Consider the following 24,751-nt stretch of genomic DNA (forward strand, 5'->3'; position numbering starts at 1 on the left):
CAATTAAATCCAAGCTCATCTTTAGGTTGAGAAGTATTACATTTTTGATGTGAAAAAGAATGATAAATATTCACTAAACCACTCAAACTTTTGTGGAATTTGACATCTTTAGAAAATCACATCAACATTTAAATCTACCTGTGAAATCCTCAGTATCAAGTCACCTGTTTTGGTCAGACAGCTAAGAGTAATTACACCTTCACAGATTCCCTGGTAATCAACTTCTAACTTTTAAAAACTTGGTAATTATCTTACACAGTCTCTGACACTTAAATTCCTTGCTAATTTACCAGGTATTATAGAGACATAGCAAATTTCTTGTGGATGTACTGTATAATTTGTTAATTATTACTCAGTAAATATCTTCCTAAGATGCATTAGGGACTCTGTTACTAATATTGACATTTTTTGGTGAATCTCTGGCAGCATTTCAGGTTTTTCAGAACCATACCTACATTTCTAGGCTCACATTCAGTCTTCCTCTTCCTACCCAAGTGTATCCCTGAGATGATCCCATTATTTTGGGTCCTTTCTGAGGTTTATGATTCAGTCAGCTGTTCATCTGGACAAACATGTGTGTCTAATGTCAGGTGAGCTGAACTGGTCTCTCATAGAATCATAGAATAATTCTGAATTTCAAGACTCCCTTAAAAAGAATCCGGTTCCAAACCCTCTTCCATGGACAGGGATGCCTTCCACTTGACCAGGTTGCTCAAAGCCCTGTTCAAACTTTCTTGAACACTTCCCAGAATGGGGCATCCACAGCTTCTCTGAACAACCTGTGCCAGTGCCTCACTACCCTCTGAGTAAGGAATTTCTTCTGAACATCTGATCTAAATCTCTCCTGCTTTAATTTAAAACCATTCCTCCTTGTTCTCATTTATCTAGATTTACTGTCTGATAGGGACCAAGCTCAAATGAAGACCCTGTGCCTCAATCTAAAAAACTTATTATGAGTTCTTTCTCTCTCGCTCTCTTTCTCTCTCTTTTTTAGTGCCCTTGCAGCACCTGCCTACACTATGAAAACTGCACAGAGCTCAGAAAAAAACCAGACCTAAGTATGCAGCCCTTAATTTATTCTTCCATAATTTTAAAGCAATTAAAATAAAATACAACAATTGAACACCATTTAAGCAACGGGCCAATCTACCAGCTGGGGAAGAGAGAAACATGCTGCAAACAGCTCAGTACAATTGCTCACTGCTTATTTTTTTGTATATTAATTAAGTAATTTAGAAGCAAGAACCAAGACAGAAACAAAGGAAAACAAATTGGATGATCTCACAGTCCCACAAGCTCTTGCTCTTGCCTCGTCTCCAGGGCATCTTGGCTGACCCTTCACGACAGCTTGTTCCTCCTCCCCACATTTTTATGTATTCCTTCTGTTACATGCAAAAGAAAATGAGAGAAAAATATGCCTGACCAGCATTAAAAATCCCATCTTTCCTGCTTGGAAGGAAAGGATTAATTTTACCAGATGGAAATGTCTGTAAGAGAGAGACCTACATCTCAGCTAGTCACCTAAGCTTTTTCTGGCAAATGGAGAGAAACTGGCACTTTCAGGACACAATTAATCTCATCCCCATGTAGATATTTAAACTAGGTCATATGAATCATGCTTTAGAAGAGACAATTCCTCTCTACTGACACTAAAGGGAGCCTGGAATCACTAGATATGGATGTTTACATCGGTTATGTCTGAAGTTAAGTGAGTTGGATTCCACCTGAGCTCTTCAGATGGATTTCTTGTTTTGGAGGCAAAATGCCTTATATTCATCTTTTGGTTGCACACATGGCTAGAAACAAGCATGTCACTGTTTTTAATAGCCCAAGCACTACAAGAATGTACCATGTGATTCACTACAAAAGCACGTTTTCATAAGAAATTAATAACATCTCCAGAGCACATAGCACAGAGTGTATGAAAGAACTAATCAGCACTCCAAACACCCTCTCAGCAAGAATTCAGGTTCTTGACTTCAGAGATCATCTAGTAAAAATGGAATCATCTTTCACATTTCCCTTTTCTTGAATTATGCAGTATGATTTACTTTCCAGTAAAATCATGTTTCATATAATGCCCAGTCAGTCAGTTGCTAGTTGATATAATAATCTAAGGATACTAGGGAGACTAAAGGGCATTGAGTACCCAGAAGCACATTTGCTGCTGTTCAGCCACTGGAGATGGGCAATACAAGAAACCATCTCTTCCATACCAGCTTTGTTTTGCTCACAATTTATTCACTTTTCCATTTTAACACCTTTAAGGTTAAAAAAAAGGGAGAGATCCCTTTTTTGTGAGAAGTTTGACCCTTCAAGACTTCCTGACTTTTTCTTAGTGCTTAACTAGTGATAGATTTCTAAACTGGAATTTAAACAAGGACTAGGTTAAAGAGATTCATTCCTAGGAATTTCTACTGTGCTAGTCATGGCTAAGTAGCCAAGCACTTACCATGGAGCAGCTGGTAAAACAGACACTAATTTCTGAAGAACAGAAATACACATAATGCTAAATCAATGGAAAACAGATACTGTCAAGGTAAATATCATCATATCTCTTTTCAGCTGGAATTATAAATTTGACTGACACTGCTGAAAACATTTGTATAATATGCTTCTGTAAGTCATTTAACCCAGCACTTTGAGGCATTTTATTAATAAAAGAATTAAAATGGCACACATTAAAGGGATTAAAAAGTATCTAATTTACAGGATGTAGCATATAACTAGAAATAGGAGAGTTGATCACCTGCGTTTGGTGGAACCCTCAGGGTCTGATCCCAGCCCTATGCTTTTCAAATGCTGACCAGTCTGGGAAAAAATTCAGTCACTTACTCCTGTCCAGTTTTAGCAATGACAGAAATGAAGTATTGTGGTAAACGGTACTGAAGACAGGTCACTGATACAGGTCAATGTAATTTTTAACACAGACAGCAATAAAGTCCTGACTCTGGGAATAAAGCAACTCCTCCTTACAGGCACTTTGCAGAGAGTGAAGCAGATGGCAATCCTGCTGGCTGTGGGGCAGGACATGAACTCCTAGTGCAGCTGCGTGGCTGAAGGAGCCAGCATAACCGTGGACATGCACACGGTCACTTCTGTGGGAGCTGGGACATTTATTACTTCTGCACAGGGCTGCAACTGCTCCGAGGCTCCATGCAGCTGTGGCAGGGATGGCTCAGCATTCCTGCTGTGAAACCAGGGAGAGCTCAAAGACTGGTCATGAGACAGATGAGAGCTCTGACAATCATGCCTTGCAGTATGAGATGCCAGGAGCTCAGTGTATTTACTTAACCAAAGAGATGATTAGATTATGTCTTTACTGTACTCCAGAGCTACTTACAGGGGCACAACCCTTTGCAGTGGGCTCCTCAGCCCAGCACATTAAGAGGCAAAAAACTGAAAGGCACTCAAAGTTGGAAGCTGAGACTAGATTAATTCAGAGTAGAAATATGGCACGTGCCTCCAAAAGACTAATTAACCCCTGGAATAATTTGTAAATGTGTGAGAGGTTCTGATCATCAGAAATTATTCAACAGAAACAGAATGTTTTTCTAAAAGGTAGGGCTGGTGTCAAGAGATGGATCCTTCCTCCAGCAGCTCATGTTAGCTATACAGCCTGCTCTGACAAACTGTGATTGTTCTGCCCAACTTGAAAACATGGCCACTTGATTTTGTTTGCAAATGAAAACTGAAGTTTCGAAAACAAATCCAAGAAGGCTGAAAATCCTGTCCAAAATATCTGCAAGTATGTGTGATGTATCTACAGTATTTCTCTTCATCTGTCTTGCAACTCAGATAAAAATGCTTTTCTGAATTTTACTTCTCCAGTTAATCTTCCTTTTCAAAAGTTTTCATGAACCTCTGTGCTATCAAAGGCAGGAAAGCCTTTCTAACTACTTCAGGATAGTTCAAACAGAGATTCCTGTTTGAAATTTGAGAAGTTTGAGAAGTTTGTTTCTTTGGTGAGCATGAGACTAAAGAAAAAAAAAATTGCTTTATGGGATTCAGATTTTTGTTAACTTGTCTTTCCAGAAAATGTCTGGAAGCTGCTCAGTTATCAGGAGAATTTATACTATTTCAAACACTTAGATCTGTCTGGAGTAGCAAAGGGAAAAATCAGCCACTTCTTTCTCATTTGAGAAAAGTGATGGTCATGCATTCAATAATAGGATTTTTTCATTCTGTAACTTCTGTATTAACCATTAATCTGTAGCTATCACATTATTTTGACATGTGAACACAGGTGGAATGCAGACTGCCTGCACCGAATGTGTTTCAGAGTTCATTTCTTTTGTGTGACTCCATAAGAGAAAAAAAATATCTGTCCTCCTTTTGAAGTCTTCTTTTGTATCTCTATTTGCAAAAGACACTTTCCATGTCTCCAACTGTCTGTAAGGATATGACAGGAGGAACAGAACAGAGGCTTTCCCTTCTGAAAACAGATTACAGGCATTTCATGCATTCATCCCATAGCAAAAACATGGAGCCAAAACATCTCAGCATGTCCAAAATGTACAATATACAGCCAGTAGCAGTAGCATCAAGAGAGAACACACCTGTGAAGGGCACCCTGGAAAACACAACCTGCCACCCAACCACACACTGTATGTGTTCCAACTTAGCACCAACAAATGGGACAGGGAAAACAGATGAAATTGGAAAGAAGACAACCAGGAGAGATGTCTGAGCAGCCTTTAATTGTGGCCAGCTTTGGTAAACTCCATCCATCACCAATTAATGGTCTCCTGCACTTCTCCCCATACAGGTAACAGGAGCCACAGTTTCCCAAAAAAACAAAACAGCCCTTACTTCTGCCTGGAATCACTGTATTTTGTAGGCAGCACTAAATTCAGGATTGCTGTTCTAATTTCTATGCAATCTCATAAAGCTCACACAAACACTGGCATTTTAAGCACATAGGGAAAGCCTATCAGCAGTGATTTAACAGTAGAGGATTTAACTCTTCATCATTTTTATGTAAACATAAAATTGTCACATATAGACATGATATTATATTCTAGTTCCTTGCACATATTTAAAACCCAATAAATTTAAATACTTTTGCAGTCCTAGATCTTTTCTAATTCTCCTCTAACAAAAAGGCCAATTATACATCTCTGATAGGAACAGCTCATTAGATAATCTCTAATGAGTTCACATTAAAATGGGAGGCACAAAATAGAACTGAAATATTTTTCTCTGTACTATTATCTATCCAGAAATCTCTGAATGAAGAAATCAGTGCCTAGCTTCTTCTATACCTTCCAACCACTATTTTTGTGACTAACTCTTCTAACTTTAGATGAGTGCCCCTTATCCCCATAGCAAAATATTCATATTTGCTTAGAGTTCATAAAGAATTCTAAGTAGTGGATTTAATTCCTTACACCATGCTTGTCATTTTAGCATCTCTGTACCTATTCACACATTTGTAATGGCCTTTAAGGGAATATTATTTTAGTCTATGGGTTAAATACAGTCCCAGTCTTATCATATCCAGAAAGCCAGAGCTGCTGTTGTGTTATTAATCTAGTCTAATTACCTCTTTCATTCATAACTTGCTATGGTCATGTACTGTAAATCAGCACTTGAAGCTGAGAGGAGCGGTAAAGTATATATTTAGGTACTACAAATGCTTAAAAATCTTCCCAAGTTTGATTTTAAAAGTGGAAAAATCAATCTTCAAGATTCAAACAATATACTTATTACTCAAGACCTAACTATTGTTTGAGCAGTATGAGGCTGGATTCAGATTTCCTGATGAATTCCTATTAGCATCACAGGTGTGACTGCAGAAACTGGGCCACAAATAAGAATTTTACCTTTCTATGAATCATAAGCACAGGTAGTACTGCAAGCTACCAAAAGAAAGAAATGCTGTATTGTTAATGTCATAATTTTGAGAGACCTTTCTCTGTAGTAGTTCAAGAAATAGATAATTCAATTTTTTGCAATAAGTTATGACTTTCCAAAAATTCCATCCTTATCTAGCAAAAGGATGACAACAATACAAACAGGTCAGGTGGCTGTAACTCTTGAGGCTAGGTCCCATAGGTGTTGCACAAATCCCTTAGAAAGTTCAAGGTCTTGCTTATTTTACAGCCCAGGCAAATATTTTATAAGCAGATGAAAAGATACGTTACAGAAATGCAACTAGAAATTCACAACCTATATAGCATTACCTATTTCCTTATCCTCAAACCTCTCAGGGTAGAAATTCCACACCAGTTTTGTTGGCTTTCTAGTACTTACCCACATTTTACCTTGGTATTCTAAGATAGCAGAGGAACTGTACTTTGACCTGACACTTGTAGTTGTGTCTCTGCAGTTATGAGTAAAGTAAGTCAGACTGTCAGACATAATCAGAACTACAAAAAGGAGTAAACTCAAATAAAAGTTGCTCATGAGTCAATTCTTAATTACATTAGGAAAAGTGAGAAACCAATCTTTCCTGCTTACTCCCTTTAAAACGCTACATCAAAGCCATCCCTGTGGCTTTTGAACTGTTCCTCACTTCATCGAGAAGTGCTAGATGATGGTTCAATCATGCATTGAACATTTAAAAGAGGAAAATATGCATAAGAAACCAAGGATTATGTTTGGAAGTCTGTGAGAGCTTGAAGTCCTTTTTCACTTCATCCCCCCCTCTGTAAAGAATACCGTAAGAGTACAACAGGACATATTTCGTCAGTACAGGCCCAAGTCCAAAAGATCCATCACCTCTTTTCGTTTGGAAGACCAAAACAACTCTTGGTACAGGTGGCAAAACATGGAATATATACAACTTAACTATGTTATTACATCATTAATATAGACTGGCAGAGAGGAGGAATTACAGTAAAAATGTAGACAGAAGTCAGAAGTTCAGTTGTCATTTATGACGTTTTATAGCTTTGGGCAGGGAAACACTTTGCTGCTTGTTATTATGATTCCTCTGCCTTTACTGTTAATCCTTAACTTAGGTTGCAATGGAAGGTTCTAGGTTAAAATAATTATTTATATTTTTGCAATGCATGTGGAAAAAGAAGATGAACACAGAAAGGTAAGGTGATTAAAGGATTCCAGCTCCCAGCACCCTCCATGGGCCTGTGCTCCATTCCTACCACAACAGCTCCTCTCCATCATCTGAGATCCTCAAAATGTGACAAGGCCTGGGTCAACATTTCAGTCACAAATCACATCACAGTAACTGCTTGACACAGGTATAACCTTTTAGCTACATAGCTTCTGATAACATAGGTAACCCACAGCTAGCAGCCATAACCAAAAAAAGCTCATACTTAACCCGGTGTTTAAGCAGGAGCTCAGTTCTATGATGTGCCAAGTGTACCCATTAACATGAAGACAGCCTTAAACTCCTGCTGAAGTAACTCTGAACCTCCTGGGAAGCCTTTGGCACTTCAAAGAGCCTGGATCTGAATTCACAACATTGTTTACATGAAGAGCCCTTTTTTCTGTCTACCCCAAAGCCATTGCTAACTGCTGCTGAGGAGGAGAGGTTTCAAGGTGAGAGAGCCCAACACTCACATCTAGTTCTGCACCAAAGTACAAATGGAAGACTTCAGCTCGTCTGCCCAAACTCCCAGAAGCACCAGCTGTGCCTCCAGTAAGACCCTCAAACTGTCAGCTAAAAATAGCAGCCCAGATTCACAGAAAAATCTGTCACAAGCATACAGAGAGTTCATCGAGGCCAGGGGAAAGCAAAACTCCTACAAAGTTTTAAGAAAAGCCAGACACAATCCATAAAAGTTTTTAAAGTTTATAGGTCCGACTAAGGAGCCTAAATATTTGCAGTGTTAGCCATAGTTTTACAAGAAATACTGCTAATACTGAGGGAATTTAAAATACTTGCCTAAACCAAGAACAGAAAGGTTTTGATGGCAACCTCTAAAAATCACCTGTATATGAATAAAGTATTTTCAATACACAGTGGACACAAAACAACCAACACTTGATATCAGGCAGCTCCTTGCCATAGTTAGCCCAAGATTTACTCATGCTGAAAACACAACAATATATTTAACTACTGCATATAGCAGGAGTTCACTTTTTCAAGCACACTGTATATTCCCACAAGAACACTTCTGATTTTGGAGGCACCACTTTTAGATTTTAATTCCCTGACTTCCTTTCTCATTTTTGGTTTCTTCCACTGGGGTACAAAACTGTGCATATATGAGAGAGCAAGGAAAGGATTGGTCCAAAATGTAGAATTTTAATAACTGTATGCGGTAAACAGACAATAGTAAGCAATAGTTATTTTTCCTTTTTTTTTTTTTTTTTTCAGTAATTCAAAATGTAGGTCCAGAGAAGCTCTGACAAAGATATTTTGCTCATAACTTCTCAGACATTTTTTGCCTATTTTACCCAGTGCTCAGGCAGGAAGACATAAGCATCCACATAGGCAGGTACATGTTAAAAGTCAGTACTGTTCTTTAGTCAGCTGTAAAAATAGGCTTTAAGAATGCATGGAGTAAACCTCTCTTTCTTTTGATAAGTCTGCACAGGCCAACCAAGTTCACATGGGCAATCTCATACAGGCTGGCAATGAAGAAGTGAGAGTCCTACCTTGAACTTGAAAAATCTGCTTCCTCTAAAGTCATAATGTACAGCTACCATCAGAAACAGACCCTATTGCTTTCCTTTTTCATTTTCCTGGCCAAGCAAATCTATTTCCTGTTACAGCCTGTACTTATAGTTTTATTCTATCTTATGACTTAAAGACTAAAATATTTGAGCACCACTAGGATTTTTCCACCCATAAAGAGGGAAAATGAAAAACGAAAAGCAGATGTTTTATAATGTATTTAATTCATTTTGGCCACCCATAGAGCTGTGGCTTATGTTAGCGCCAACCAAGTTAAAAGCAACAGAGTTCTTCATAAACACTACATAACATATTGCACAGTGACCAGGCATAGTGAGCTGCTTTCAATGAACTCCTATTTATTAAGCAAACTTCAATGTCAGAAAAAGAAAACAGGAATCACTGAAGGTGCAAGAGGTGCTGCCGTACTTGAGCAGTTCCTGGGGGGATTGGCAAAGTTTGTGCTGCTTTCTTACATTATTGTGGCCTAATGCAGAGCTTGGAAAGTAGATGATCAAAGTATACATTGAAAGTGGATGAGTTTGCTGAAAGTAAAACATCTGGAGGTAAAATCCTCAGAAAAAAATATCATGTAAATAGCAGATACTGTATAATAAACAATTGTTCCAAAAATACTCAACAGTTGAAGAAGTTCCAACAAATTAAAACTATCTTGTCCAAACAATTGCCAGACTTGTACTGGTACAAACCTCTCACTTTTTTCTGTGTTTATGAATGGAAATAAAGACATTTCAAAAGTTAAACCCATGAGACTTTTAACAATTGGTGAGGTACTTATCAACAAGGTATCTTGTGGAAATTACAGAAAAAATAGTCATTGAAATTTCCCCTATACCTATTCTTATTTAAACTGAGAAATCATATCTCAACAACAACCCCACTTTTACAGATCTTCAGTACAGTACTGCAGGCTGAGGTACAAAATAAGCAACTGAGAATGGTTGGTCTCAAAGCATTTCTATATTGACAATTTACTGCATAGATCACAGGGAATATAAAACTGATAAAATTTACTAACCTGCCAAAAACATTATAGGAAAGCATAAGGAAAGGATGTGTGTATGTATCTAGGAAGACAGAATGGCATTAAAGATTTTAACTTGTATATTTTGGCTTGTTATCTGCAGAATTAAAGAATTCCACCTTAGAACTGGATCATAATTGCAAAAGTTAATTAGAAAGTAATAAAATGTGAAAGCTTAGCAATTTATTACAGCAAACAACAGTACAGACTTTGAGCAAAAACAGAGGAGCAGGCTCTTAGTATGTGAACTTTTAATGCAAAATACTTTTTTAATCAAATGAGAACAAATATTTTGACCTAACAAATAGATATGAAATTCATCAGTATCAAACCAGGTGCAAATACATAAAATTCACTTTAATTCAGAGGCATGCTTAAAGCAGTTTGAAAGCAAAAAATGCTTTGCAATTACTTCTGCAGGTAAAAACTGTTCTAACTATTATTATCCATCATTTGCCAGTGCTTTCTTTCCCAGACAGACACACTCATTCGAACTTGAAAAAGCCAGAATGCCAGAAGTGCCTCCCCAAAATGTTGGCTAAGGACGGTAATTCATTTAAATTATGCAACTGGATTCCCACAGCTGGCCCACAGCTTGGCTGAGAGCTCGATTCAATGCCAGTGAACCTGTCTGCTAATATTGTTCTACTTGCAGAGAAGGTAATATATCCAGCAACTTATATTGAAGTTCTGACTCTAATTAACAGAGCAAGCAAATGTTGACATTAGTGACAAATGCTGCTTAATAGTTACTATGAGACCGGTGCAGCCAACTGGCATTTTCCTGTAGCATTTTGCAGTAATAATCCCTTCTTTATTTCTTAGGACATTGCATATAATTTGTTTTTATGCATTTTGGTTCAAGTTAAAAACAAATCAGCACAAAAACCAGCCCGGATAGCAGCAGCAAGACTCCCGGCTTTCAGACAAGTAATCAACAAGAAAGCATGCAGGCAGCATCCCTGGGAGGATGCATGGGGGACCCGACTATAGGAATTCTTATCCTGTATTAAGCTATGTAGCCTTGCAAAAACAGCCTTTGGCATCTTGTCTCTGGCCTACCTGGACAGTAGCAAAACATGTTTATCAGACCATACAAGCCCAAAACCTGAACTGCAAGCAGTTAAAAACTGAAGGTTGCTAAACTGCAAAATTCAAACATGCTTCTATGCTTTAGCCACACAGACAACGATAAAACAAAGCCTCCACAACCACCTGTAATAATATGCCTGCTCAGCCAGCAATTCCAAAGTACACAGCAACACAAGGTAGACATTTTCTGCAGCTGGTTTTACATGTACATTCCTGCCAAATTGTTGTCTCGTCCCCTCTTACCTTCACATTAGTCCGGAGTGCACAGTAACATGCAAAAAACATTGCAGTAAACAAGGAGCATATGGACCAGTATTCAGCGTCTCTGCTCTGCACAAACGGTACACACACGATCCCGAGCATGTGCTACTAAGGAGCATCCGTTCCCTCTGTCAGTTTGAAAATGCATTGATCTGTTTTTCTGACTACAAAAAGACATGTCTTGAAGGCACTGAGTGAAAGCTACATATCTCTTCAGCGACTATATATAGAAATATGCCCAGTAATTTCAATTAGCAGAGAATTCAGCATCTGAAACTTGGACCTCAGTTGCTTTTCCTTCCAGCATTTTAAATTCACGGGGGAAAAAGGAGGGGGAACTCACCCAGGGGGAAAAGGTGAGGAATTAAAACATACACAGTGAGTTACTTATATTTCCCCCTGGCTTTGATGTTTTCCTATTCAGTATTTTACAAACGTTATACACAGAAAAATGAAGAAAGGTTTCTCTTCCAAGTCTCAAATTTACTGTAGATTCTGCACTGCTTCTGTCTGCTTTTGTTAAAGATGCAGCATCCCTTTTAACAAAGACAACGTCATCAATCATGACAGATTCAACATGTTCTACTTACAAATACAGTCTCTGATTAAGGACAATGGCTGGCTGGCTTATTAACGTTTCCTCAAATGCAAGTTCAGTTCCCTGTGCTAATCTATTTTTAAATAAAAAGTCCCACCTACTCCTTCCCTCTCATTTAATAAAAATGCAGCGGACTAGCTCTACATATCCTGAACTGCATTGTGCTCCCTGCTCAGGCACTGGACATTGCTTTCAAACTCTGCTCTTGCTTGCTTTGGATTAGAAACACAAAGAAAAATTAAAAGGAAAGCAGAAAAATCCTGGAAGAAGTCTGTGCCCTCACATTTGTAACTACATATTCTGAATTCAAAATGCTCCAATATCTTCCAGAACGAGGGAACTCAAAACCTAGCCAGAAGGCAAAGCTTTAATTCACAAGCACAAAAATAAAATCAAACCACTTCTCTTACTCCTGTCAACCGCTGGGATGCTGTGAATTAACTGATTGTTTACTGGGCTGCAGGGACACAAAGTCAAAGACTCAACTCTGTTTTACAGCACCGGAAACCATTGATATCAGTACCGAATTATGAAGTAATCTCCAGGAATAAAACCAGAAAAGAGGCTATTTTTTTTTTTCCACTGCAGCAGATACTGTGGGAGGCAAAGAGTGAAAGAGGCTTTACTACCTCCTTCTCTATCAGCAGAGAAGCAATTTGCGTAGGATAAGCATAACTTAATAGAAATATCTGCAGTGACTTTTAGATTTCTTTAAATGTTTTATGTAAACCCCCTTGGAAATCTTCATAAACACTGAAGTCCTAAGCAAATCAGTGAGTATCTTTCTGTGTGCAATGGAGTGAACAAGCTCAAACAGAAGGGTGTGCATTTAAAGAAGAATAAGGGGGAGGGGAAAAGACAGCAAGGTTTTTTCCAACATCTTCCTAAAGACAAGCTCTCAGAAACTGTCGTCAACTCCAAGAGAACAGCTATTTTTAGCTTGTCATTGTTTGTGCCTTTTTTTAGGAACGAAAAAGGCAGTCGTGTTTAAAACTAGATATTGCTCTGTAACGTAGCCCAAGACAGCTACTTAATTTGATCCCCAGCTCCATCTGTCATACAAATTAAGTAATTAGTAATCACAGCCTTCTTTGGTACAAACAATGACTTCCACAACATAAGAGATGAACCCTGGTTTTAAATCTAATTCTGCGATTTTTGTTAGTAATGGAACTGGGGTCTAGATGTCATAGTTCAAAAAGCTTAAGTATCCCAAACTTATGGTGGTTCAGACTTTGGCTACAGCAATATCCATCAAATAAGCTAAAACATAGTAAAGTGTTGCTCAGCAAAACCATGGGAAAATTAATTGATACATTTTTTGTTACTCTTCAAGGGAATAAAAGGAATGGAATCATGGTTTATTTTGCAGTACAGTACACTAAAACTTAAGTATCTTAGTCATTGAAAAAATATCACAGATCTTGGGGAATTCTGATCCACAGAGAAATGCAATTCAAAAAGCAAAGATGAAAAGATCCACAGTCCTGAGAAGTGAGGCAAAGTTCAGGCAAGTATGTAGCTGCATATGAAAATCAAATTCAAGCTTTCTTTCTGCCAAAGGAATTGCACAAGGTATCAGTCAGCAAAGTCTTTGAAACAACTTTCTTTTTTTCAATCCTCAAAAAAGTTAATGGTTTTGGGTTTAGGCAAACAAACCCAACATGGGTAAAATCTCCCTTAAAGAAAGCAAAGCTGCATAATGATACAATTTCTGAGTGATTACCTGGAAATAGAACTTCAGAATCATTTAAGAAACCAAGAAGTAATGCAGTCCCAAAGTCTTCACTCAGAAAAAACTCCCATGACTCCTGAGCATCTAAGAGGAAAAATTATCTAGGAAATTACAGACTGACTCTTGTAATACTGCGAGGGGAAAGAGAGACCCCCTTGCATATGCAGGTAGTTGCCTCCTGTAATAACTGTGGGGCATGTGAGAATTTGCTAGACAATTGAGACCTCTGTAGCAGCCAACAAGGTATTACTTTGCTAGCAGACCAACCCAAAACATTTATCAGGGACTATTTCAGGTAATCTACACAAGCAGATCCCTGAAGGGCTTGTTCATCTCTGCCAAGACATTTCTTATCACAGCAGCCTAATTGTTAAAGAAAGCATTATCACCAAGGACATACAGTATTTTATGATGACTTAACAGCTACTCAAAAGCATCACATATCGGTGATATTTACAGTTAAAGACACAGAGTCGTTAAAAATGAGTGGGGAAAAAGCTCTGCCTGAGTCATCCAGACAAGCTGAAAACAGCAGGATATTTGAAGCTCTCAGGAGCACTTCACCACCTATTTAAACAGGTGACAATAGGGAAAAACCCTAGAGTTGAAAGAAGTTATTCCATAAAAAAAAATAGATTAAGAGTAAAACCAGTAGAGAGAGACAGTAGTCCAAAGGAGCCATACAACAGACCCTCTTTAAAAAGACACACAACTGGTGACCCGAATATTCTTAGATAACAGAAACTGGAGCCACTATCTTGAGCTGTGAAATTCCATTGTTACTCTTTGCTCCTGTGTGTTCAGAAAGGCAGAAGGGAGCCCTTGGAAGGAAACCCTGGTTGTCTGCAGAGCTTCAAAGACAGCAGAGGGAACATGCTGCCTTGGAAGACTTTGATCTCAGGAGGGCCTGAGGCCAGTATGCTTCAGAGCAGCGAGGAGGGCACAGCCCTTTGCAGCATCCATCACTGCCCAGAAGAGCACCAGGTAGCCATAACAGCAGTAATAGCAGTAATAGAATAGTACCAGTAGTGGGAATGCCCATAGCTCTTGTGTCCTGAAGCTGTGCTCAAGGACCCACAAAATGCCATGGCATTATACTAGCACAGAGCTGACAGAACCACAGAATCACAGAAGGGTTTGAGTTGGAAGGATCTTAAAGATCATACAGATCCAACCCCCTGTAAGGGCAGAGATGTCACCCACTAGACCAGGTTGCCCAGAACCCAACCTCACCTAGCCATGAACATTGCCAGGGAAGGAGCATCCACCACTTCTCTGGAGTAACACTGGAACCATACTGTGGAATAAGATTTTTCATCCTCAGACACTTAAGTGTTTTAAAGTTTGGGTTGTTTTTTGGCTTTTTTTTTCCAGGCATCATGGAAAGGGTGGTACTTTAAAAAAGAGTACCACAAAAAAAAAATGCTCTAAAAATGCAGTAATGAGCCAATCCTCTCCAGGATTTGCTTTATGACAGTACAATGTGTCCCACTTCACTTAAGCAGCACATTTGTGGATAAATACAAGTTGGTCTTAAAAAGACTCACTGCAATGAGATTTTGTGATCGCTCTGTGATTATCACAGACAGCAAAGATTAGCTATGAAAAAAAGAGCAGTTAGAGGGGGAAAGGTCTGAAGAGAGAGTACATTGCTTTCTGAGTGGATGGGGGGAGAAATGACTCTCCTGTTCTCCAAAAGAGGGAAGAGTGGATGTCTGCAGGAAATTGGGCATAATGGTGGAGGTTTGCAAGGCTATTTGTAGGCCATGCAGTGCTTATAAGTATCAACACTGACAATCTGCGTCACTGACTTTGAGTAGCCAGGGGTGTAATTCTCCCTCTTTTTGCAGGAGGAACTGGCTTGTGCAGTCATGGCACTCTGGCTACAGTCATGCTCCATCACTTCCTGTCTTTGCACGCTCCAGTGGTACAATCTATATAGCACCGCAGTCCTGCATTGCCTAAATAACTCTGATTTCAGCACAGGACCTCTAAATTGAAATGATTTTATTCTCTCCCCCATTTCTAAGACTTTAAACTGCCATAAAAAATTTACTTTCCATGTTTGCAAGAAGTTCCTTGCACTGATATCTACGTTGAGGGGTGGGATATTGAAGGAATTGTTGATATGGACTGCAGGTCTGGGGTGCTGTAGGGCCTACAGTTTCCAGATGGCAAATATTGACTAGAAATGGTGGATTGAATCTATGGGGCATCTGGAAACAACTGCAGAAAGACGAATGTGGAACAAAGACAGTTGGAAAGAAGTCTTTCTTAGGCTGTGCACTGCAGCAAAGCCTAGTAAAACATAACAGACAGAGGAACTACATCAGCAGCTTGAACTCAGAATATCTTAAAGTTTTCACAAAGAGAAAGAAAGGGGCTGAATAGATTACTTACAAACTCTCATCTCCAGTACTGTAAACAGCTCTCTGATATCCTGGCATTCTGATGCATAAGTTGCTGTGTCAAAAATTCTTCCTCACTTCCAGACCAGTAAACACCAAAGACCTTGCCCTGGGCTGATTTAACTTAAGCCACAGTTTTGCCTGAAAACTTTCTGCTCCTTTTTTCTGCACAATCTTCTTAATACATTTGTCTGATTTTTGAGCATTTAATACTTTTCCTCTGAAAGTCCCAGCTCCTTGCTTTCTGTGTTACGTGGCTGCATTGAGGAAAGTTTTGATCAGATATATAAAAAAACCATATAATTTACTTATAAAATAATTCTTTCTCAATATTAAAATTTATACATATTTCATTAACCAGGCTTTGCAGTTAGTATTTCATAATTACAGTCATAAAGCCATTTATAATAAGCAGATTTAAAGAAAAAATAAATAAAGGTCAAATGATAAATAAAGAATTAGTGTAGAATGGCCTCATTCTGTGAGTCTTTTTCTATGACTGTGAATTTTTCAGGACAGGTTTCCTCAGTGGCCCTGATGACCCTAAGATAAAATAATGAGAAACAAGGAACAGAAGTTCAGAAAGTAGAAATTTAATTACACTTCATCTTGTGGTACTCAAAAACTCATTTTTTCCACTCCTGTATCTGTAATCCATGGATAAAGTTTATTCTACACCTCATCCTGTACAACTGATTGAGATGGCATAACCCCTTTAACGCTTCAATTGATACACCCAGCTTGCAAAGACTTTTTTGACTCCGAAGATTCCCAGTTGAGTTTCCTGGATTTCACTCAAATTGATTACTAACATGTATGATTACTCCACAATAACTGTTTCATTTTGTGACTATGAGAGAAAACCTGCCTTTCTCCTTGACCTGAATTCCCATGATAACTCCTCCAAAAAGGCATTTCCATTCACAGTCATATTAAAGGCCATTGCAACCTGGAACCCTAGGAGATTATCTAGGTTGTTTTTCTCGGTGCACCAAGATTAATCACACAGAGTTTGGTTCTTGGCAAATGGTCGTCCAACTTCAAAGTCTCTCATGAACAGAATACAGCCTTTGCTTCAGTTGGTCCTTTATTCTTAATATGGAATTCACAGAATCGTATAATTGCTAAGGTTGGAAAAGACGTCAAAAATAATCAAGTCCAACCATCATTGTAGCACCACCACCACCACCATGCCCACCACTAAACCATGTTCTTCGAATGCCACATCCATATATATTTTGAACACTTCAAGGGATGGTGATTCCACCACTTTCCTGGGCAGCCTGTTGCAATGCTTGAAAACCCTTTCAAAGAAGAAATTCTCCCTATTATCCAAACTAAACCTCCCATACCACCTGAGGCTTTTTTCTTTGTTCCTGTCACTTGTTACCAGGAAGAAAAGACTGACCACAGTACAACCTCCTTTCAGGTAGTTGTAGAGACAGATAAGGTCTCTTCTCAGCCTCCTTTTCTCCAGACTAAACATCACCCACTCAACACAAGACAAAAAGTTTAAATTATTAGAAGCCTTTGAATTATTAGAAGCCTATGCTTGTTTTCTGCACAAAACATTTGGGGAAAAATGAAATGGGGAAACGATGCCTATCTTGTCACGATTGCCATCACTCCCCAATTATGAATTAACGTTTTACTTTTATAATTTATGAACTATAATTTATGAACTAAGCTTATTCATTTAAGCATAAAATCCACATTTCCATGGTAACAGCATGAATGAAGAAGGAATGAACTTCCAAAGTTCAATTGCATTTATTACAGTACTTAAAAATAAACCTCCAGCAATTTCACTGAGGAAATTGCTGTAGTCTTTTTGTAAGAAAAAAAATAATTAAAATTAAATCCCTCACTGTAAACTTGTATAAGAACAACTGGATTTTGAATCGTACTTGATAAAGATCCATGTGTGTCAAAACACTTAGTATTTTATTCTTTGTACTGTGATTTTAGTTGAGGAAACTATTTAAAGGGAACTTATAGTTATATCAAGAAATATGATAAAAAAATTTGTAGCACTGGAAACAATCCAAGTTTTCATGAAAATACATGTGTAGAGTTTTCCTTTTTTTTATGTAGACAGTATTTTTATTAAACAAGCAAAGTGTTTGAGTTTACAATACAGAGTACACGGAAGGATATTCATTGGCTAGGATCTAACTATTCCTCTTCATTCAATTGATAACAGTTATTAATTTAATATATTAACAAACTTAAACTAGAAATCTTATCAGTGAGATAAACACCTTGTTTTAAAAATATGTTTAAATGTAGCTGGTTCTTGAAAAGTAATTTCGAGACTGCATAGCATTTGAAAGCAAAGGATAATTAATGAGGGAAACTATTTACAAGGCAATTAGTGTAATTTTCTCTGTTTTACTGATTTCAAATGATGAATCAAGATGTTTCTAGAGGCCTTATGAATTAAAAGTAAACTATTAAGCTCAGTAAAGAACAGATAGGTTAGAACAGGTCTAATTACTCTAATAACGTGCTAAATCTAGCAATTTATTTTTTTATTTTAAAAAAAGAAAATAATATTCAAAATAAGCATATTATAAACACAAAGAAGCAAAAAACCTTTTCGAGCAACCTATTTCTGTGAAAACCAGTAAACTGGTGATGAATGTTGCATCTGTATGTCCTCTGGAACCTGTGACTCCCACCATTTCATCTGGCCAACCTAGATACTTTTTCTTCTAGTACTATCCAAACTGTAAATAGAATACTCAAGGACTTTAAAAACATACTAGCAGCAACAATAAACTCAGAAAAAAACCCATCCCATGACTGATGGGAACTTTTCCTGTACAGTTTTACCAATTATTTCATTCCTTACTTCAGCTCCTCTTTTATCCATCAAGTCAAAATATTTTCATCTGAATTATTTTCAGCTCGATGTACAGATGCTCATGGGCGTCAGTGAGATGAATACTATGGTCCTGAGAAAACTGGCAGGTGTAGCTGATAGGCCACCCTGCATCATATTTGAAAAGTCACTGCAGTCAAAGTACCCAGTGACTGGAAAAAGGGAAATATCAGTTTTCAAAAAGAATAAAAAGGAGGACCATAGGAACTACCAGCCAGTCAGCCTGACCTCTGTGTTTGGCAAGATAATGGAAGAGATCCTCCTGGGAGCTATGTCAAGGTATCTGAATGGCAGGAAGGTGATTCCAGACAGCCAACATGGCTTCAAAATACATAAATCACCCCTAAATTATCTGTTGGCCTTCTGCAATGAAGTGATGGAGTGACTGTGCTGCTAGATAAGGAAAGAGAAACTGATATCATTTATCTTGACTTCAATAAGATCTTTGACAGGGTCCCACACATATCTTTGTCCCTAAATTAGAGAGATACGGATTTGATGGATGGGCTATTTGATGGATAAGGAATCCCCTGGATGGCCAGTTGCAGTCAATGGCTCAATGTCCAAACTGAGATCATTACCAAGTAATATTCTACAGGCACTCATGCTGGAACCAGCACAGTTCAGTATCTTTATTAATGACCTAACCAGTGTGACAATGAAAATCTGCACGTGTCATCAACCTGAGTGGTACACTCGATGTGCTAGAGGGAAGGGATGCCATAAAATGGGACTTTGATACATTTGAGAAATTGTCCAATGGAAATCTCATGAAGCTCAACAAGGTCAAGTGCAAGATGTTACACCTAGGTTGGGGCAATCACCAGTATCAGGGATTAATAGACTGAGAGAAGCCCCGTAGAGAAGGACTTGAGAGCACTGGTAGATAAATGAATTAACACGAGCTACAATGTGCACTTACAGCCCAGAAAGCCAACCCTATCCTGGGCTGCATCAGAAGAAGCATGACCAGCAAGCAGATTGAGGGATGTGATTTTGTCCCCATCTATATTGCCCTCCTGAGACCCCACCAGAGAGCTGGGGCCCAACGTTAGAAGGATAAGGACCTGATGAAATGGGTCCAGAGGAGGCCATGAAGATGTTTGGAGGGTTGGAGCATCTCTCCAATCAAGACCAGCTGAGGGAGTTGGGGTTGTTAGCCTAGAGAAGAAAAAGTTCTAGGAAGACCTTGCTGAAGCCTTTCAGTACACAAATGGGGCCTATGAGAAAGCTGTAGAGGGAATTGAGAATTTCACATGGTACTCCTAAAACCTGCTGTTGTTAAGACAAATCTCATCAGTTAGACCCCATCTCTTAAAGGGTCTGTAATTAGTGGCATCATGATAAAGAAGTTTTGTGGGTCATTTTGTTTTTGATGGTGTAGAGATGTTCCACATATACTGACTGAACAAGTATTGTCATGTTTTGCTCTTCTAGGTTCAATGGAACCCCTCAAATGTGGTGGTCAAAGCATTGTTATTTCTTTCTGGAAATAATGCTTTTTTAGTTACTTCAGTTGTGGAGAATTTGGCACAAAAAGTCAAAATTTTAAAATGTCCTTAAGAGACACAAAATATTTTCAACAAATTTACATCTGAATAGAAACTTTTTACACTGCTAATATCTAAGTACTTCTATTACTTCACAGCTGTTAAAGAACACTTTTATACCAATATTATTTAAGGAGTTCTATTATTTCCAAGTAGTTAGAAATTTCCTTTTAAAATACCATGCTTTGCACATTTCTTCCAAGCATGTCCTCTTCTCACTTCAATACTCCCTTGAGTCACATACAGTGGATATCAGATAAATTCAAAGAATGTCTTCAGTGAAATATCTTGCAAAATGTAAATTACTGCTATAATCTGATGATATTTCACAAGGAAGATGACTTTAGCACTGCTTCCTCTGTAACTATTTATAAAAGCTAAAAATTTCTGCCAATCTTTCTGGCTATGGGGCTGTCTGTAAACATTTTGTTAATACTCCTATATGCAAAATTAGTCTCAATGTAGTACATAGGGTCAGTATCTCTTTTGCACGGAGGACAAGACTGAATGAGACATGCATGCTGACAGCAGAATACTAATTGACTAGATACATATTTATCCAAGAGGAGCATTTTCTGTTCTCTTAATACTTTATTTAAATAGTTTTAGAAATTGCAGCCCTTTTGACTCAAATAAGCATGCCCCATTTCACACATTAACTAAAAATATCATCAAATCTCTTAGGAAAACAAAGTCAGAGTCTACTGTCAATCATAATACAAGTAACCTTTTTCATTTCAACAGGGTCATAAATATCTACAGTCCTATATAATATGAGAATCTGGCCCAAAGAATAAAATCAGATTAAAGTATGATATATGCTGAATGAAAATCTGCGTGTACTAAAGACAACACTAAAACCAACCTTCTTACTAACTTCAAGGAATTTCACTTATGTTCTTTAAGGTGGAAAATAAACATTGATGCACATGCCACAATACTGAGTTCACATGTAAACCACAGCTATAAGGAGTCGATGCTCCCTGTTTTTCTTTTGGCAGATCATCAGTTCTACTATAGCTGTTCTACAAAAACACAGTAATAAAGTCTGAAAGTATCTTTTTCTACCCCCTTTTCATCACCACACTCAAACTGGAGTTCACATATTGAAATATGCTTTAAGAAGTGTTTGTGAATATTTGCTCACAGTGACTGGAACATTGAATAAGAGCATCATGCAATTGTCAAAGAGTATTCCAATACAAGACTCCTGTCATCTGAACAACTTCATATACATTTGCAGTTATTGTGTAACTTTAGTCCACATGTGGTTTCCTGATTTGGGAAACTCCTGCCTGGAGTTTATCTCTATAAACACTGCAAAAATCATGGAAAGTATATAAAGTGTGAGGGATTGATGAGAAAGTTGGGGAGTCCTGATACAAATGATAGAAATATTGTGTGGGTCTTCAGTGGAAGGGCAGATGGGCAAGAGACCTTTCAGCTTGTGGTTGTCAATCAGAACCAAGGAAAGGCTACTAGGAGTTGTTACTGACTCAGTAAGACAAGTCAAACAGGACTTTAAGATTTTCCCAAGGAAGAATGATAGGAGAATCTGTTGTGAGAGGTGACTCATGTCTACAAAACAGAAGAATGCAACTGGGTTAGTCTTTTGTGAGCTGGAGAGATGCAATAGAGCTATTGTTTTTTTTAAAAGTCTGAGTCTGAAGAGAAAGAAGTGAATAAAATAAAATAAACATACACCATAGTAAGGGCTTTTTTCCATCCTCCACCAAACCAGCACAGTAATGCATCCCCCACCTTTGATGACACCTGGTCCTTTACAAAACCTGTGTAATGCAATAAAGTAATGAGAATTAAATAATAATGGTTGACATAGAGTGTGCGTATTTGTATTCATTAAGTTTACCTTTGTAACAAGAATATATCTCTTGAAATACTCATCAGAAATCTGTTAATTAATGGCTGCTGATGATGCTTTATATGATCCTCTGGAAAAACAAACCAAACCACAAAGTAGGTTAAATGGACAGACAATTGCTGTCTGCTGATTTAAGTGAGTTCCTGGCCAGGAAGTCAGGCTAGATGATAGCCAAGTTCTTCTGGACCACATGCAGATCTATCTTCTAATTCACACGCACAAAAAAATGCACAAAACTGGAACAATCTGGAAACACTCTCAGCTCCACAGGTGTTACTGCCTGTAACAGAAAACTGCAATTTTATACTTCTGTTTTGCATTGTTCTCTGCTTCTCCCCCTATGTTTTCTATAAGTAGTGGCATTTCATGTCAATTAATGAGATGGGGTTTTGAAAGAGATGTAGAAATTCCCAAGCTACAAGTGAAGCTGTTAAAACCTGTAATGAAGCTGTGCAATGCTCAAAAATGTTGGCCACCTGGAAGAATAAAAACTTTTAAACATATCTCTACTTCTGTTGCATTGGCTTTTTCTGTCATTTGACAGCCCTCTGCACTGAAATAGCTTGTTGAATATTTTAGAATCAACATCATGGTATTTCAGTGAAAGGATTATAATTAATTTTTCACAACTGCATAATTTCAGGGCATTGTGAAATACAGCTTCAGTGGGTTTCTTCATGCAGCAGTGTCTCACTGTCATATTGAACAGTTGTGTCTATGGCAACATGTTCCTATTATCATAGATCTCCTATACCTACCATCATCTCTGAATTTTTTTTAGGTAATTAACACAGAACTCAATGCTAATTGGTAAAATCAGAATGAAAATAGAATTTCATGCATAAAGTAGCTTCTTCCTACATATTGCTGTACACATCTTGAACAGAAAAAACCTTTTTTGCTTAAATAGAACTGGAAAACATTGGAGACCAAAAGAGATCACCATTTCCTCTCCATTTCCTGGCTTCTGCTGCTACAAGAAAGATCTGTTTATTCACTGTTACACTATTGCACAGCAAATAGTGTAAATAAGAATATTATTCTTCTACTGTAGAAGGAAATCTGGTAGAAAGGCTTCCAGACTGAAAGCCAGGACTCTCAGGATCTCTCAGTATACCCAGTGTGGTAAATAGGCCTGCCCCTCAATTGATTCATCTGCAAACTGGTATTTATAGCATCATTCCCACTAATAACTCTCAAAATGTCAGTGTTTTTATTACAACTCCCAGTCTTTGCTGCTCTGTAACTGCATATTACCTTTCAGTAAGGACCTACTTTGGTCTGCAAAGATTTGAATGACAAGTATGAGAGGTTAATATTTTCAAGTAATTTCTAGAGATTGATTTGGAATATTTGATTTCCTTAATTTGAGCAAAGAGACCTCCATGCTCACTGCATCATTGAGCTCTACCACCCACAGTGTGCAGCTTTGTGCTCTAGCACCTAGAGCATTTCCCAAAGTATTTTGCCCTATATGAATGCTTATATTTGTACCTTCCTCTATCAAAAGCAGCACACTTGATTTCAAGAATGGAACTTGATATTTTGCATAACCCTCTCAGAACATGTTGAAGACATCTCTGGGTTGGCACCCCATATTTCTAGGGAAAAAAAAATCAAAAAAAATCAAGTTTCCAGCACTGCTATATTCTTAGTAAAATACCAGAATCGATGACATGCCATTTATGAATATTTTTTTGGACTTCCCACTAGATTACATCATAAACATACTCATGTCTCTGCTCAAATAACCTGCAAATCATTGTGCTAATGTTTTCCTGGCACGTGGTTTTACATTCCAGTGTGCCATAGTCATTAAAGGTAGCCATGCAGCACCCAGAACAGCCTCCAAAGTCTTCAGCTTGCCTATAAGAAGAATCTTTCACTGCCACACTCGTTCTATGTTATCTTACCTATAGCATTTTACTACATTGTTTTCAGCTATTCTATAATCCCCACAGAAAACCAGTGAAAGGCATGAGACAGGAAGGGAGTTTATGCCCTCCAGCCAAATTTTCTAAAGAAGCCTCTGACAGTTTTATGCCTGGTACATAATTCAGAGATATGTAGGTAACATGTCAGAAGGTCCAGCTGCAGAAATAGGACACAGAAAGAAACTGGTAAAGGAGTACACTTTAATCCTGAGAAAAAGAGGAGCTGCATGTGGAAAAACTTAGTGGTGCTGTAGCTGCTTACTGCCCTTTGTGGGTCAGAAGGTGACTGGTTTGGGCAACAGCTGGTGGCTCTTAAGAGTGGGTTAAATTCCCTGCTTTGCCATAGGACCACACCAGTGCAATAAAGAGCAAGACATTTAACCTACAAGATCCCAGTGTCATATATATCATGCTCATGAGCATGGCTCAGTTTTTTAACACTATAGAATTATCAGATGCTATGAAAACAACCACAATAAAAACTATGGTAAATAAATCAAGTCTACCTAATCCTAAGTAATTTGGGATATCACCTGTCACCTAAAATCTAAAGCTTAAGAATCAGCCAGTCTAACAGTTCTGCAGGTTCTCCTAAAGTGTGAAAGCCTTTGGATGTTTAAATTAAATTATTTCTCTAGACTTCATCTTTAACACATACTCAAAGCATGTCTTCTAAAAAATTGGTAATTATGTCCAACCTAAGACCATCTTGAAGCTCATCTATAGGGATAAAACCACTTAGACCCTTACTAAATCCTACTTTGATCTCTGT

General features: G+C 38.0%; 1 protein-coding gene across 10 annotated transcripts in view; it reads right to left on the reverse strand.

The window, feature by feature from the left end:
* The window catches only part of DLG2 (discs large MAGUK scaffold protein 2), a 986,158-nt gene that overhangs the window by 714,326 nt on the left and 247,081 nt on the right, over window positions 1-24,751 (reverse strand). The window contains exon 1 of one of the 10 annotated variants that reach the window (XM_019005940.2): window positions 10,971-11,508. The exons of the other annotated variants lie outside the window; for them this stretch is intronic. Within the exon in view, the coding sequence (XP_018861485.1) occupies window positions 10,971-11,090 (120 nt within the window). The 5' untranslated portion in view covers window positions 11,091-11,508. Of the gene's footprint in view, window positions 1-10,970; window positions 11,509-24,751 lie in introns of those variants that run through there. 10 annotated transcript variants of the gene reach the window in all.

Source organism: Parus major, chromosome 1, assembly GCF_001522545.3.
Source record: "Parus major isolate Abel chromosome 1, Parus_major1.1, whole genome shotgun sequence".
NCBI classification, from domain to species: domain Eukaryota; kingdom Metazoa; phylum Chordata; class Aves; order Passeriformes; family Paridae; genus Parus; species Parus major.